The following is a 15,281-nucleotide window of genomic DNA, read 5'->3' as shown; positions in this document are numbered from 1 at the left end:
AATGTAATATCGTTGATATCCGTCCATATCCGATCTGTTTTCATCCCTACTCCTATCTAATCCGTAGGACTGTAGGAGGGGACAGGGCACTACCCTCTTGGATAAACCTTCTCACAAGGGAAACGTCTTTTGTGGCGAAGACATCAGACTCGTTTGTATTGGAACACGTACTTCAGGAATAACAAGATTTACCAAGGTCACCTCACCTGTCTCCTCTTGAGAAAATTGATGATGCACAGACTCGTTTACACGCAAATAGTGAAACAACCAACTTATTTAAGGAATCTTGCCATATTTTTCCCTAACGATGATAAAAAAAAAAAAAATTGACAGGAGAAGCGGGTAATCAGAGAATCAGCAAGACGGCTCCTGCCTCTGCTTCTCTCTCGTGTCATTTCATTCAGAAATCTCCTGCCCAATTTTGATGCCAGGTAGTTTGATTCTCACACTTGAATATTCACTCACCTTTCTCAAAAGTGGAAAATCTTGAGCATTTTTTATCACCAAACAGGGATACCGAACTGAAGACTGCGCTATTCTGATGAATGATATGGCTGCACCAGAATAATCCGCGCGAGTTACATGTAAATTGCATGTCAAATTCAGCACCGTTGATTTCCTTCTACAAACCTAAATCAGGGAATTGAACATGATAGATTAGCCACACATATAATCTTCCACGAGTGAAGCCTTTCTATTGCTTATTTTCCACAGATTTACACAGCAGAGGTCTGGACCTCCTAACTTCAAGGATCACAGTACCGAAGGTGAAAAGATATTATACATAAAGTACAAACAAATGTTGCTCAAATCTCTGTAACAAACATTCCGGAATGACACAGAACAGTGTAATCCACATTCCCGACATTTACTACTGAAATCTCACCATTGCAGCTCCGAAAGAAAGCAAATCAACAAAGGAAAAACAGCACAGCAACTAAGGCATTCCTCATATTCTATTTTCGATTTTGAAGGAATCCACCACTGTATGCAGCCTATCCTTCATCTTTTCCCATCTTCTCTCGTTTGCTCCAGTAGTCAATGTGAAAAATTTACCTGCAATATCCCACTCAATTAGAAAACAGTAGATGGCAGTGAAAAGCTACGCCATTCATACAGTTTTCCAGTTACTACAAGGTCGAGAGTACAATATATCACAAATATTAACTACTAATAGAATATCTTATTGACAGAGAAGATCGCAGGTGGAAGGTCATACCATTTGCAATTACAATAGCACCAAGTGCATGTCTTGTGTAGTTTGGAGCCTGAGCTGTGAACTCAAAAGTGTAGTAAGCTCTCCCATCAACATCATTCTGCATGACAAAACACTTCTTGTAAATTTAACAGCATACAACAACAACAACAACAATAAAGCCTTTTAGTTCCAAGCGAGTTGGGGTAGGCTAGAGTTGAAACCCAACATGAGCCCCTAGTCATGGTTCAGGCACATCAATAGCTATTTTCCAAGCACTCCTATCCAAACAAAGATCTCTAGGTATATCCCAACCCTTTAAATCTCTTTTAATTGCCTCCTCCCATGTCAATTTCGGTCTTCCTCTACCTCTTCTCACATTGATATCTCGACTTAGAACTCCACAACGCACTGTTGCTTCTGAAGGTCTCCTTTGGACATGGCCAAACCACCTCAATCGATGTTGGACAAGCTTTTCTTCAATTGGTGCTACCACTAAACGGTCACGTATATCATCGCTCCGAACTCGATCCATCCTTGTGTGACCACAAATCCAACGCAACATACGTATTTCCGCGACATTCAGTTGTTGGACATGTCGTCTTTTTGTAGGCCAACATTCAGCGCCATACAACATAGCGGGTCTAATCGCCGTTATATAAAACTTGCCTTTCAGCTTTTGTGGTACCCTCTTGTCACAGAGAATGCCAGATGCTTGGCGCCACTTCATCCACCCTGCTTTAATCCTATGACAAACGTCTGCATCAATATCTCCATCCTTCTGCAGCATCAATCCTAAATAACGGAAGGTATCTTTCCTAGGCACCACTTGACCTTCCAAACTCACGTCTCCCTACTCATGTGTAGCGTTGCCAAAGTCACATCTCATGTATTCTGTTTTACTTCGACTTACTCTAAAACCTTTGGACTCAAGGGTCTGCCGCTATAACTCCAGATTCCTATTAACTCATGCCTAGCTTTTATCAACTAGCACTACATCGTCTGCAAACAGTATACACCAAGGGATATTCCCTTGAATGTCCCTAGTCACTTCATCCATTACCAAAGCAAAGAGATAAGGGCTCAATGCTGACCCTTGATGAAGTCCTATTTTAATCGGGAAGTAATCTATGCTGCCATCATTTGTTCGTACACTAGTCATGGCATTGTTGTACATGTCCTTGATGAGGGTAACATACTTTGTTGGGACTTTATGTTTGTCAATGCCCACCACATAACATTCCTTGGTATCTTGTCATAAGCAAAATACCAAAATATATCTTTCAAGAACAGAATAGCATGGTCAATGTGAAGAACATGATGTTCCACAAATAACAAATTGATTCTAATACAAATGGGAGAAGTACTAGCTAGTTTACGGTGGTGCTGATACGTTTTATCTGTCATATTGTCACCTGTACTTTCAAGTTGGTAACTGACTACCAAATCTTTTATTAGCTCAGCATACCAGCTGAAACATGGAAACCAGGCAACAAATTTCAATAAATGCTGCAGGTGGAAACCATCACTAGTACATATCTTATTTTCAGAGAGTAGCTGTTCAGCTTAATGCTCGACCTAATAATAAAATGAACTCAGAAAGATTCGTCAATCAGCACCAAGTTCATTCAGTCTTTTATAATTCTGTCCACATAACCAATTAGCATGGCTGAATGTTTTTTTTTAAAGAACCATGATATGTCATAAATCATCATTCCCTAATCCTCAAAGATTTGACATGCACTGGTGTCCATGAATATTAACAGGAATAGTTAGATGAAGCACAGCAAATTGGAAGGAAGGCACACCTCTTTCGCCTCAATTAACTTTGTCTTTTGTGTTGGTGGTGCCAAAACTTTTTTTATCAAAGCCTCGGCAACCTGGAAAATAGGAGTTAATAAATCGAAGTTGGACCCTTTACGCTGGATAACTACGGACTATCCTAGTTTATTTATGGATTATGGAAAAGAGAATAGTAAACCTTATCCGGAGGACCAAGATCACGAATATCCTCCTTGCTAGTGGGAATAGAGTTGACGCTCACACTCTCCAGAGGCTCTATCACATCTTTGTACACCTTGTCTTGCCCTTGCACAGCCACTTCCTGGATAGGATAATGTGATTAGCCTCACACACATCATGATAAAATACATCGTGCAGCCAAAAAAAAAAAAAAAAACTAAGCCAAATTGTGTTTCTTTCTCTTCAATCAATCAAGGACAATAATTAATACAAGAAGTGTTTGTCACCTCCCATCCGAACGGGTAGAGGAAGGAGTAACCAGCCTTCTTGTCGACGACAGGCAGGAACCCTTTCTTAGCCTCTGATGCGACTATACCAGATCAGAATCGCACTCAGAGGCGCAGTTTTGATCAAATAAACCATTCACAGTGCAAGCTCGTCTCCCACTGAGCGGTCAGTGTACATCAATCAAAGCACGCAACGCTGCAGAGGGCGAAGCAGTCTAAGGCGAGAGTGAAGTAAATTCGAAGAAGCAACTCACATGCCGCCGGATTAGGCCGGGAGAGGAACGCGGCGGCACCGGCCACAAGCACCCGCCGCCGTCCGGAGCTAGCCGCCTCCTCTGCGTCAGGCAGGTCACACAGCAACGTCGGTAAAGCGAGACGCCATAAAGGTACGGGGGCAGGGAGACGCAATCCTGCTCAGGAGAAGCGGCGGTGGGGGTACCAACCGTTGTCGAGCTGCCGCGGCGGCGCGGGGCCGCAGGCGGCGGCGACGGGCGCGACGGCGCAATGCCGCTTGCGCAGCGACGGGGCTCCGGCCCCAAGACGGCGTGCGGCGGCCGCTGGAGAGGACGATGGCGCGCGGAGGGAGGCGGCGGGCACGGCCGTGGCCATGGGAGGCGTCGTGGCGTCGACGAGGAGGGTGGGGGAGGGGAGCGAAAGCGAAGCGACGAAAAGCAGCTTGCGGACTCCGTGCGCCGAGTAGGATTTCGCTCCCTTTCTGGTCCACACGACGCGTGCCGCCAAGCCGGAGCCGAGCCATGCGCGAGTTGGGCCTGGACAGCGGCGCGGGGCCCTGATCGGCTCCGCCTGGTCCAACAGCCACCCCGGCCTGGCCCAATGCGGGAGGCGGGACCGGAGAAACCCATTTTTTGGAGAAAAAAAAACATCAGCTCGTTTTCTGTTTTCTATTTTCTATTTTCTTTCTCGGTTTCTTGTATTTCTTGTGAGTACTTTATTTATATTTATTCCGTCTATACATATCTTGTAGTATCTGTATCAGTGGTTATTCATGCAAATCAAAATTTTCAAAAGGCACCCTGATTGTTTCTGAATAAATGATATACCTCAATGAAATAATGCTCTATCGGCCTTCCAAGAAACATGCTCTAGCTTAAATAAAAAATACCCAGGCTTGAACAAAAGTACTTTTTTTGTAAACATAAGTGATTTGTTCAGAAAAGGTAAGTTCTGATAAAAATATTTTGGCTTTTTGAGAAAATGTTATAGTTTCACGAGAAAATGTTCTATCATTATGAGGAAATCATTCTAGCTTCATAGCAAAAAAATTCTAGCTTTGCAGGAACAATGTTTCAATAAATAAATTTTTTTGGCATTATATTCAAAATATCCATGCTAAGTTGTAGAAATAACCAAAGTCCCCCTATGTTTCCATTAGTAAACATATATAAAAATTCTTTGCAGAGAATCAAATTATGTTGTGCGAACAAGTTGTCGTTCTTGTCGCAAAATTTGAAGTAAAAATAGCTACAAAATATTTTTTGCAAGGAAGCTATAAAATATACTATAAGCAGCAAAGAAAATGATGAAATATAATAAATTTACAATATAAAAAGGCTTAAAATGAGAAAAGAGAGGATATAAATGCAGTTGAAACAAATAAACATACATTACCTAGCTTGAAACTACATTGCCTATGTAAAAAAAACACTCATAGCCCATACAAATTAATAGATATAAGGGTGCAGACGAAGAGAATAGCCTGTGAAAATGTTGACCACATCAGCCAGCCACAGCCACAACCAAAGAAGCTGCAGCGACAAGCAGGCAGGTTGTCTTCCCGGAAGGCCACAACGATTCCTATAAATTAACTACAAAAAAATGTGGTACATGGGCTGTACTGCCAAGAGCCTAAAAGCCCAACAAAAAAGGTCAAACCAGCCCACATGGCCATCTGACACTTGTACAATTTTACAGAGAAGAGAAAAAAAAAAACTCCCCTTCTTGCCGACGTGCTGGGAAACTTGCCTGGCTGAGGCATCGTCCCTAGACGTCCGATTTTGGACGGTTGGGTCCGATGCGTTGCCTGGCCGACGTGCCTGGTACCAGGGTCCTATCCAAACACGCCGTTGAATTATTGTATAAGCAAAGGGCTATGCTTGACCAAGTAGCTGAAGGGCGACGGTTGGCCGTTAGCTGGCCATTTGGGATTAGCTGGCGCTTAGCTGATGTAACGGCTTAGTGACGTTAGTGATGTAATTGTTACGTATGGCTGGTGACCGAAGGGGTATAAAGACCGTTTATGTGCTGAACAGGAAACTGAATTATGATAGTTGAATCCATTCTCTCAAAGTCCATCTCGCTATCTGAACCCATTCCCTGTCGCTGCTGCTCTACTGAAAGGAAGACCGGACAGTTGGTCGTCTTCCTGGAAGGCCAGAAGTCCAGAACAAAATCCTTCTACTGCACAACCATGCGTTTTATACAATTTCAACACATGAATTTTTTTTTGCACCATAAAATTAAGATCCAACAGCCTCTATCCTTCTTCTACCTCTAGACAATCACAAGATCATAGATCCACATATCACAAATTACATATCACATAAAACAATTTTTTTTATGAAAGAACAAAATTACGGAGGGGTTGATTCCATTGCCTGCCCGTTCCTCATGGTCGTCAGATTCGCGTTCGCGTCGCGTCGGAAAACAACAGGCTGCGTGCGCCAGCGATCTGACGGATCTGACGAACAACATGCTGCGTGCGTCGGAAAACAACAGGCTGCGTTCGCGTCGGGCAAATTTCAGTTTCAGCGTAGCAGATCTGACGGATGCAGATACACTGAGGCAACAATCCGGTGGACTAAAATCCATATGTTTTTTTAGTGCTAAAACACACGTGTGTTGTATAGCATTCCTGTAAAAGAAATGTAGTACATGGGCTGTAGTGCAAGGAGCCTAGAAGCCCAACAAAAAAGGTCAAACCAGCCCACATGGTCATGTGACACTCAGTACAATTTTACAGATGAGAGAGAGAGACTCCCCTTCTCCGCTCAGACCCGGACATGAATTCTTGTATAAGCAAGGGCTTATGGTTGACCAAGTGGCTGAAGGGCGACGGTTAGTTGTTAGCTGTCTGTTTGGGATTTGTTTTAGAAACTGGAGGGGCCTTAGCCCCTACATAGATTTTATTACAAATAAAAAGGTGCCAAAATTACAAAATAAAGAAGAAATCTTTTAGGATGGTTGAAAAGGTACCTTCCTACCTTCAAGTACTTTCATCTTTTCCTATTTTCTAAATAATGCCCCGCTTACCGGGCTGAAAATACTGTTCGTTCGCACGGGCGACGAGGTCACCGCAGCGCTTCCGACTGCCAAGCGAGACCGGCCGGGACAGGACACGCGCAAGAGCTGCGACGCTGACAGAGAGGCATCGTTTGCACGGACTTCTACTTGTCCGTGGCATCGACGCGGTATATATACGGACAAGCGTATCATCCATTAGGTGTCTGATGGTGGTTTTCAGAGTAGACTGGAGCAAGCGTACCAATCGTGCCTCTGTAGTAATTTACATGTGTTAATACACAGCAAAATACCAGCTACATCGTCTTATATGTCCACGCGAAGGGAAAAGGAAAACAAGAACAGACAAGAGTACAAGGGGAGAAGAGCAAGAACAACTATTCTAGCTTGCAGTCGTCGTCGTCCATGAATGACGAATGGATGGAGGCTGGAGCACGCAAGCGTACCAAATCGCTGTCTCCGCGCAACAATCCCGTGAACTCTACGGTCTCCGTCCTGGCTCGAAGGCGTCTCCTATGTCAGGGTGTTGCAGAGACCTGGCGGCTTGCCGTCGGGGCGAGGCGACGGCAGCGGCGCCCATATCTCGGCCATGTTTGGGAAGTAGCACGCCGAGGTGTCCAGCGGGCGTCCAGGCACCGTCCAGCTGCGCGACTGAGCCGGCACGGGCGCGAGCTCTGTCCGCGGCGCGTCAAAACCTATGAGCCCGCCGGGGTGCTGCAGCTACGGCTCCGTGTACGCGGCCCGGGCGGTGGCCTCCAGAGCACGTTGGTCTCGCGGCGCAGGCCGGTTCCGAACTCGGCGAGGCCGCAGAGGTAGGACTCTGCGGGCGGACGGCGACGGCGGCTGCAGGGCTTGTGGGTGTCCTTGAATAACAATACTAAAATAACTTATTTATCCTTATTGGAAAATAAACTATAAAATAAAAAATAGACGTTGTCCCACCTATTTTGGTACTGCCCCCGTCTATTTGGTACCTCCAAGTACTTTCGTTGGGTACATCATATTTTTCCACCATCCGATCTTGTCCAATGAATGGTCTATATTTTTTTCCAACCATTGTAAAATTTCTCAACAAAGCATAAAGCTCTAGGGAACGAGGAAAGAAACAAAGAAAATAAAAAGAACGGCCTGTTCGCTGGTTGGTTTCTGGACTGATTTGGGTTGGCTGGTACTGGTTTGCTGTGAGAGGAAAACACTGTTGGCTGAGTGATTTGGGCTGGCTGAAACAAAAAAACAAACAGAAAGCTGCTTAAACATCGGAATTTAGGCTGAGGATCCATGATTCAAAGTTCGTTTGGAGGCTTTGCTTGACTCTGCTGAACTAGTCTAGTTTCTTCCAAAAATTTCCTTGTCTGTTTGGGTTTAGCTGGCGCTTAGCGGATGTAACGGCTTAGTGACGTAATAATGATGTAATTGTGACGTATGGCTGGTGGCCGAAGGGGTATAAAGACCGTGCATGTGCTGAAAAGAAAACTGAATCCATTCTCGCTATCTGTTCTTCTTCTCTGAACCCATTCGCCATTGCTGCTGCTGCTACTGCTACTGCTACTCTAGTGAAAGGAAGACAGTGAGAGTTGGCCCATTCCCCTCCAACTCGGCCCAAAACGATCCCTAGAAATTAACACTATCAGGAGCCTAGAAGCAATTTTACAGACCCCGCCGTGAATTCTTGTACTCCTAGTCCTAGGAGAACAAGCAAAGCCGAGTTGGAGGGGAAGCTGATGAGGGGTACACACAGTTTTTTATTGATTCGGCAAGTTCAATTCTAACGAACAAACTACCAGAGTAGAGGTGTTGCGTATACATACTACTACATGCACGGGATGCGCAAAACCGAAAAGCTAAATGAAAGAGAAGCGTCTACTCTGTTGCTGTTCCTCCTCTGCTACTACCGTGTACGCAGGTGCTGCTAGGTCCTGAAGAGCTCGAGGCAGTGCTCCTGCTCCAGGTTCCTGCTCCAGAACTTGGCGTAGTACTCGGCGTAGGTGTAGTCCCTGTAGACGGCCGGCGTGTCGCCGGTGACGAGCTTGGTGGCGGGGCTGATGCGCACGTCGTTGCAGGGGCAGAGGAACGACGCCACCGACATCCTGGGCCTGTCGGAGTTGACGACGGCGCGGTGCCACACGCTCTTGTACCTGCCGTTGCTCAGCGCCTGCAGGATCGAGAGAGAGAGAGAGAGAGAGAGAGAGAGAGAGAGAGAGAGAGGACACGGGTTCAGTAGTTGAGCTGCTGCCAGTGCCAGAACGTGTACTACTAGGTGGGTGGCAGACGATCGATCGAGCAGTCGATCTCGTCACTACCTGCAGCTGGTCCCCGATGTTGACGACGAGCGCGCTGGGCCGCGGGTTGACGGCGATCCAGCGGCCGCCCTTGAGCACCTGGAGGCCGGCCACCTGCTGGTCCATGAGCAGGATGGTGAGCGCGTTGGGGTCCGTGTGCGCGGGGAGCCCGTACGTGAGCTCCGGCGCCGGGCACCGCGGGTAGAAGTTCACCGCCATGTGCTGCTCCTGCTCGCCCAGCGTCTCCTTGATGTACCCTCCTTCCAGGCCCAGGCCCTCGGAGATGGCGCCGTATATCATGAACCCCAGCTCCCGGACCTCCCTGCAGTACGCGCTCACGGTCTCCCTGTACGTGCGTACGTGGACGTTGCCATTGCCGGCCGGCCACCACCAAACAACAAACAACAAACAAACTGTTAATTAGAACATGTACGTACAGTGTCCAGACAACCTTTGTTTGTTTGTGAGATGATTCTATGGAGTACTATGTAAGTCACTACTGACAGTACAATAGACAAGCCACTGTTTAAGTTTAAGCATAAGTAAATCCCATGCAAGCTGCAAGATCGATGGTAGCAAGTGAGCAGGCGTTGTCGTCGTCTGTTGGACGGCGGACACTTACTGTAACGCATCGTCGTTACTGTACGCATGCGGTCATTTTCTTTCATGTGACCGGGGACAAGATCACACGTGCTATTCTATTTGCGTTGTGTGGCTCTCATTGCGTTGTGGCACTATAGCGATAATATATCGTCGTGGAGCCTCAAAATCTTGGCTTCGGTACTATTTCTGTTTGTCTCTATTGTTTTTTGTCGCTGCTAGATTCACTTACTATCGTAATCTACATGAGTCGGATCGAGCCTAACAAAGGGGAACTAAGGGTTTGTTTCTTCTTATAGCTCCGATCCTTCCGGCTCCCTTATTATGAAATACACTAGGAGGTCGATGAGGCCATCATTTTATGGGTCCTCCGATCCAACTACGGCTCCTTAGTTAATATAGCACGGAGGCAGAGCCAAAGTGTGTGTGAGAGAGAGTTCTGCCAAACAGACCTTAAGAAAACAGAGAAGACAGTGAGTTGGTCTGTCTCACTGTCGTCTCAAATACACTCCACCATCACCATGCCACCAGCAGTGCTGTTCGTCAGGTGCGATGGCTGCATCGACAACGCTACTAGCTACCTGTAGCACGGACTGAGCAAAGCTAGGCAAGTTGAGTGGAGGAGCACCGGGCAAGTGGCGTCTCGGATTGGATGGAGTGATGGACCACCGCTCGCGCGCGTTCGTTCTATACTGCCATTCCTAGTAACTGCTACTCTATACGTATAGGATTTCCTTGGAGGCTCGGTCGGCTTATCTTCTCTGACGGCAGGGAGGTCTGCCTGTCCTAGAAACAGCTTTAAAACTGGCCGCCAGCACATGGTAGAGACGTCCAAGGTACACGGTGACGGTGGTTAGGGTCTGTTTGTTATAAGTTAAAAGTGAAATAAGTGATTGATTTTGTCAAACACTACCAACTTATAAGTCACCCCTGCTTATAAGTTTTAAGTTGGTTCACCCCTGCTTAACTTATAAACAGGGATGACTTATAAGTTGGTGGTGTTTGACAAAATAAGTCACTTATTTCACTTTTTAACTTATAAGTATGTGACCTATTTGAAATCAAACATGCCCTAAAACTTATAAGCCACCCTTTTTGCGTGAGGCCCACACCTTATAAGTCATCTACAACCAAACAGACATGACTTATAAGTCACTAATTTTTAATCACCTGACTTAATAAGTCACCTGACTTAATAAAAACCAAACGGCCCTTAGTCACTTTCGAATTCCCCCTCCCTTGAAGCACTGTCCAGCGCTTCAGTCACGGGTCTCGTGAGGAAAGCAGCAGGAGACAAGGGGCGTGTTCGCTGGTTTTACCAGCCGGCTGAACACCCTCACAGAACACTATTCATCAACCAGCCGCTACAGTGTTTCTCTCTCACAAAGCCAGCCAGTTTCAGTCAAGTTTCAGACCAGCGAACGGGGCCAATAATGATTCCTATCTGTCTGCAGTTAACATAAGACTGAAGGATAGGCTTGTCATCTTTCTCAGAGCCACCATCCAAAAAAGAGTGAAGGACACGTTCTCGAGAAAAAAAAACACAAATTTTCTTAAGTTAAGTAAGCCTGATTCAATCTAAACCTAAAAATTGCATCTTTTTTTTAGATGGGGGTAGTATCAATCTAAACCTAAAAATTGCATCTTTTTTTAGATGGGGGTAGTATCAATCTAAACCTAAAGCTCGGCAACAATAACTCACGAATCACCGATATTCATGTAAGTCCTTGGCTTCTCTTTTGAGTGTAGATTTTTACCGTTTTTTTTTCACACAAACAGAATTGTGCACTCGTGATGTCTAGCGATGCCAGTGCAACACATCTTGGCTGCTGCTACTACTGATGTGTCATGAACTCATGATCGGCCTTCCTGGTTCTTCTGTGCAGTGCGGAACCCATGGCCTCGGAAAGATTTTCCGCTCAGCCCAGCACTACGGACACGTCGACAGGCAGAGTGGTACTGCACACGACAGACGACACGTGGAGCTGTACACCTCGAGTGCATAATTCTTTTCCCCGTTACATGGTGTTCCTCCAGCCCAGGGTATTGCCTGTTCCAGTAAGGCCCTGTCTAATGCTCATGAATCTATCTTAATCTATGTGTGTTGATGTATCAACCCATCTAACACACACGGATGGAGTTGAATACAGGACCGAACAAGCCATAATCAATTTTCAGATGCATTTTTTTTCTTAAAAGAAGATTATTTTTTTAATTTAATATTAAAATTATAGCAAAGCTACTCTTTTGGTCCTTATAATCTGGTCTAGTCTAGGCGATAAAGAAAAAAGAGTCAATGGGTCATCTCTCTCTGCACTCTTATTTTTAAGGATTTGTTAGGGTCCGTCGTCGTCTTCCCGTCTCACCGGATTGGACGAGCAGCGGAGCAGAGCGAGAATACAACACAAGCAACAAATGGGCAGCTACTATAGTACTGGAGCAGAGTACTGAGCTTTCGAAGCTGGGTAGGAGGCAGGCAGGTAGTGGCACCTGAATGATGGCGGGTTGTCCGGCCAGTCGGGGACGTAGTGCTCCAGCGGGTGGCAGTGCAGGCGGAGGTAGTCCCGCCAGTTGTGCACCGTCTCCTTGCGCACGTTGAAGCTGGTGGACAGCCGCATCTTCTTGCCCGGGTCGTCGGAGTAGAGCTTCGCCTTCTCCTCCGCGGGGAGCCGGAAGAATTCGTACGCCACGGACAACATCGCCGCCGTCAGCTCCTCCGGCACCCCGTGGCTGAGCACCTGGCCGGTGGGCGACAACAGGGATCGGAATTATTTATTTATATTCACCAAACCAGTACTACGATCGAGCGCACGGCCAGCCGCGAGCCGACGACCAAGACTACCGAGCCGTACCCAGTACCCACCTGGAAGAAGCCGTGGGTGCGGCACGCCTCGGCGACCCTGGCGACGACGGCGGCGCGGTCGGGGTCGGCGAGGTCGACCACGGGGATCTCCGCGTCGGGGACGACCTCGCGCAGGCGCGGCCGCTGGGTCTCTGGCCGGACGTAGCTGTCCGGCAGCCTGTCGTGCTCGGCCGTGGAGATGAGCTGCTCCGCCATGCCCGCTGGCACGCTGCTCCAGACTCTAGCGCCTCCGAGCGAGCTCCCGGCGTCTGATCTGCCGCAGCTAGGCCGCGTGCTCCATGCCCGTGTCTTAATAATAAATAGACACGCAACGTGATCGACCGACGACGAGACGAGCAGCTACCAGCTAGCAGCGGCACAAGCTTCCGATCGAGATGACACGTGGGGCCGGCGAGACCTCGGGATCCGTGCTACGCTCGGCTCCCAGTTGATCGGGCTGAGGCGGCTGAGGCCGCTGAGCGATCGTCAGCGACACGGCGCAGGGCAACGTCAGGGCACTGACGGCAGCAGCGGGATTTGGCCGGTTCTGTGTCCACTGCGCGTCGCGTGATGTGAGCGTCCCACGCCTACAGCTTCAGCGTTCGCCGCGTGCCGAGCTGAAGCTACCTGTCAACCTGCCGAGCATGGTGGATCACCCACCGAGCGCGAGGGCGTGCGAAACGCGATTCAGGCGTTGGCGTGGCAGGAACTCGTGCAGAGTTGAGGGAACCCAGCGTGTCTTCTCATGGTCACGGTAGCATATACCAGTAGTCAGTAGAAAAACGGCTTCAAGCTTTGTGCTGGGTGGTTGCAAAGGTTAGTTGGACGGCACACTGTTTTCTCGCCGGTTTTCGTTCCCGTGAATGGTCTGTGGGATTGCAGTGTACAAACGGATCGACAGGGAGTCAGAGACATATAATCCGTTCGACTGGTCTGAAACTTGACTTGTTCAGTTTTTTTTTTTAAGTTGAAACATTGTTTTTCTCTTACAACATTTTAGCTAGAACAGTGTTTTCAGCCAATTTCAGCCAAATTTTGGACCAGCGAACGGGGCCATACAGAAATGTCAAGCGCACGTACAAAAATGTCAAGCGTGGGATGCTTCACTGTGGTCCTTCTTTTCCTTTTTCCTTAGTCCTAGTAAGGCGATCTTCTTGGCTAAAGTTTAGCTCAGCACTAAAAAATTAGCCTTTGAAATGAAGGTGCTAAAGTTTAGTCTATTGGGCTGTTTGAATATATGACTAAAAGGTGAAAGAAAGAGGAGAGAGAAAGAGGGTAAAGTCACCTGTTAGCACTTTTAACCCCCTTTAGCCAACCTTGCAAGGGCTAATGGGTTAATGGAGGGCTAAAGATTAGCCCCCTGTTTGGATCCCCAAGAACTAAAAGGTGATTAAAAGTGGAGAGCTAATCTTTAGCCCCTTTCACCCAAACAAGTCTAATACAGTTTGTTCAGGCCTAAAGGTAGGGGATATGTACAGGTCCACTTCCCATACATTTTGCTACCATACCTTTTAGGAGTGTGCGTGTGTGTGTCTATATATATATATATAGTTATGGACTATCATTTGAAAATCTTATCAAAGCTATGATCACATATGTACACATAATCATTACAGTTGTATTAGTATAGTCTATCAATAGAGACTTCAATGCAGCGAAATTAGGTGGAGCCTGGCCACCTCCGATTCAGGTCTTCGGATTAGCATCTGTGCTCGCATTTACGTCTAAATATTTCATTTAGTATTAGACGACGTATCTATCAATATCGAGGTGTCTGCAGTGACTTAGTGATAATTTGGTAGGCTCCAGCTCATCCTAAAACAACTCAGGCTCCTCTAGAGAGATAGTTCTCCGGTGGAGCTGGAGCTTTTTTAGAAAATGTTTGACAAAACGACTTCATTTGTATCTTCTGGAATGAGTGGAAGATAGTTGTATATGTCCAAGATGTCATGCTACTTTGCGCAACATTTATATAATGTCTAGGATATTCCGAGCAAAAGAAAACAAAAAATCCAATGTTCTAATTTTAAAGTAGAGATTTTTTCTTCAAAAGTTTAAAATATATTCAGGTTTGATCTTCTTGTATTGAATTAATTGCAAACAACATATCAAAAATTGGGTACATATTTGAGAAGAAAAATGCTTTGAAAGTCTCAAAATTTGTGCCATGTGAAGTAGAGAAATAAAAAGAGCGTGGAAGCCACAATTTCTGGTTACTTGCACGCAGTTCATTTTCCTTTCCAGCGGCTTATGCTAGCTCCCTGGCCAGAGCTATTTCATTCATCAGTGTCTGGGACGGCTCTTGGTAGAGTGGGAGCAAAAGCTCTTCTGAGAGCCCTGCCAAAAGGGCTCTTAGTCAATCTCAAATTATGATGAATCGATCTTTTGGATTTGTTCACATAGGTAAGGTATACTTGTGTATCAGTACGGTAGGCAGAGAGAGAGAGACACCACACACAAACCTAGGTTTTGATATATAGCCAATACAGCTCGAGTTACAAGTCATAGTCATGTACAACTCATATATCTAGGTACTATGTTTCACCAGCACATACACTACTGTTCTCTGGCCTAGCCTTGATGGCTTGATCCATGGGTCAACTATTCCTATCTACAATTGAAATAAAAAAAACTATTCCTATCTACATACACTACTGTTCTTCTGTCAAGGCGGCTGCGGCTCTGCTGGTTTGAATTCAAATCAATTACCTGCTGGCTCACTGGCTGGAACCTTCCTTCGTCCCAATCCATAGTGCTCAAGTTGGCTGCACATTTGACCGTCTGGACGAAGCAGGAAACGTGTTGCCTTCAGCCTTCAGGGTTCAGTAGTACTGACATATCTCCGTTCGGCTATTATT

At 46.5% G+C, this 15,281-nt stretch overlaps 2 protein-coding genes across 2 annotated transcripts; both read right to left on the bottom strand.

Annotated features, from left to right (window-relative positions):
- Window positions 1-670: 670 nt before the first annotated feature.
- LOC136450242 (psbP-like protein 1, chloroplastic) lies at window positions 671-4,149 on the bottom strand. The gene is made up of 7 exons (XM_066450621.1): window positions 3,888-4,149; window positions 3,699-3,779; window positions 3,445-3,527; window positions 3,177-3,299; window positions 3,004-3,075; window positions 1,220-1,316; window positions 671-1,056 (listed from the first exon to the last, which is right to left on the bottom strand). Exons 1-7 carry the CDS (start codon window positions 4,051-4,053, stop codon window positions 950-952), a joined length of 729 nt encoding a protein of 242 aa, XP_066306718.1. The 5' UTR covers window positions 4,054-4,149; the 3' UTR covers window positions 671-949.
- A 4,038-nt stretch (window positions 4,150-8,187) lies between these two features.
- Window positions 8,188-12,742, bottom strand: LOC136450236 (flavanone 3-dioxygenase 2-like). The gene is made up of 4 exons (XM_066450609.1): window positions 12,445-12,742; window positions 12,072-12,319; window positions 9,003-9,327; window positions 8,188-8,854 (listed from the first exon to the last, which is right to left on the bottom strand). The coding sequence occupies exons 1-4, from the start codon at window positions 12,637-12,639 to the stop codon at window positions 8,612-8,614; spliced, it is 1,011 nt and encodes a 336-aa protein (XP_066306706.1). The 5' UTR covers window positions 12,640-12,742; the 3' UTR covers window positions 8,188-8,611.
- Between the last annotated feature and the right edge of the window lie 2,539 nt (window positions 12,743-15,281).

The sequence above is a fragment of the Miscanthus floridulus genome, chromosome 1 (assembly GCF_019320115.1).
Source record: "Miscanthus floridulus cultivar M001 chromosome 1, ASM1932011v1, whole genome shotgun sequence".
Taxonomy (NCBI): Eukaryota; Viridiplantae; Streptophyta; class Magnoliopsida; order Poales; family Poaceae; genus Miscanthus; species Miscanthus floridulus.
Note: the sequence above shows the minus strand (reverse complement) of the source record. Positions and strands in the feature narration are given on the sequence as shown.

Bases quoted from the DNA above. Each gene is read 5' to 3' on its own strand.
- LOC136450242 (XM_066450621.1), bottom strand. From the start codon at position 4,053: ATGGCCACGGCCGTGCCCGCCGCCTCCCTCCGCGCGCCATCGTCCTCT. The intron at 3,780-3,887 runs GTTGGTACCCCC...TGCCTGACGCAG, and splicing joins GCCGCGGCAGCTCGACAACG to AGGAGGCGGCTAGCTCCGGA. The intron at 3,528-3,698 runs GTGAGTTGCTTC...GATCTGGTATAG, and splicing joins CCGGCCTAATCCGGCGGCAT to TCGCATCAGAGGCTAAGAAA.
- LOC136450236 (XM_066450609.1), bottom strand. From the start codon at position 12,639: ATGGCGGAGCAGCTCATCTCCACGGCCGAGCACGACAGGCTGCCGGAC. The intron at 9,328-12,071 runs GTGCCACTACCT...ACGCACGTACAG, and splicing joins GACAACCCGCCATCATTCAG to GGAGACCGTGAGCGCGTACT. The intron at 8,855-9,002 runs GTAGTGACGAGA...TCGATCCTGCAG, and splicing joins ACATCGGGGACCAGCTGCAG to GCGCTGAGCAACGGCAGGTA.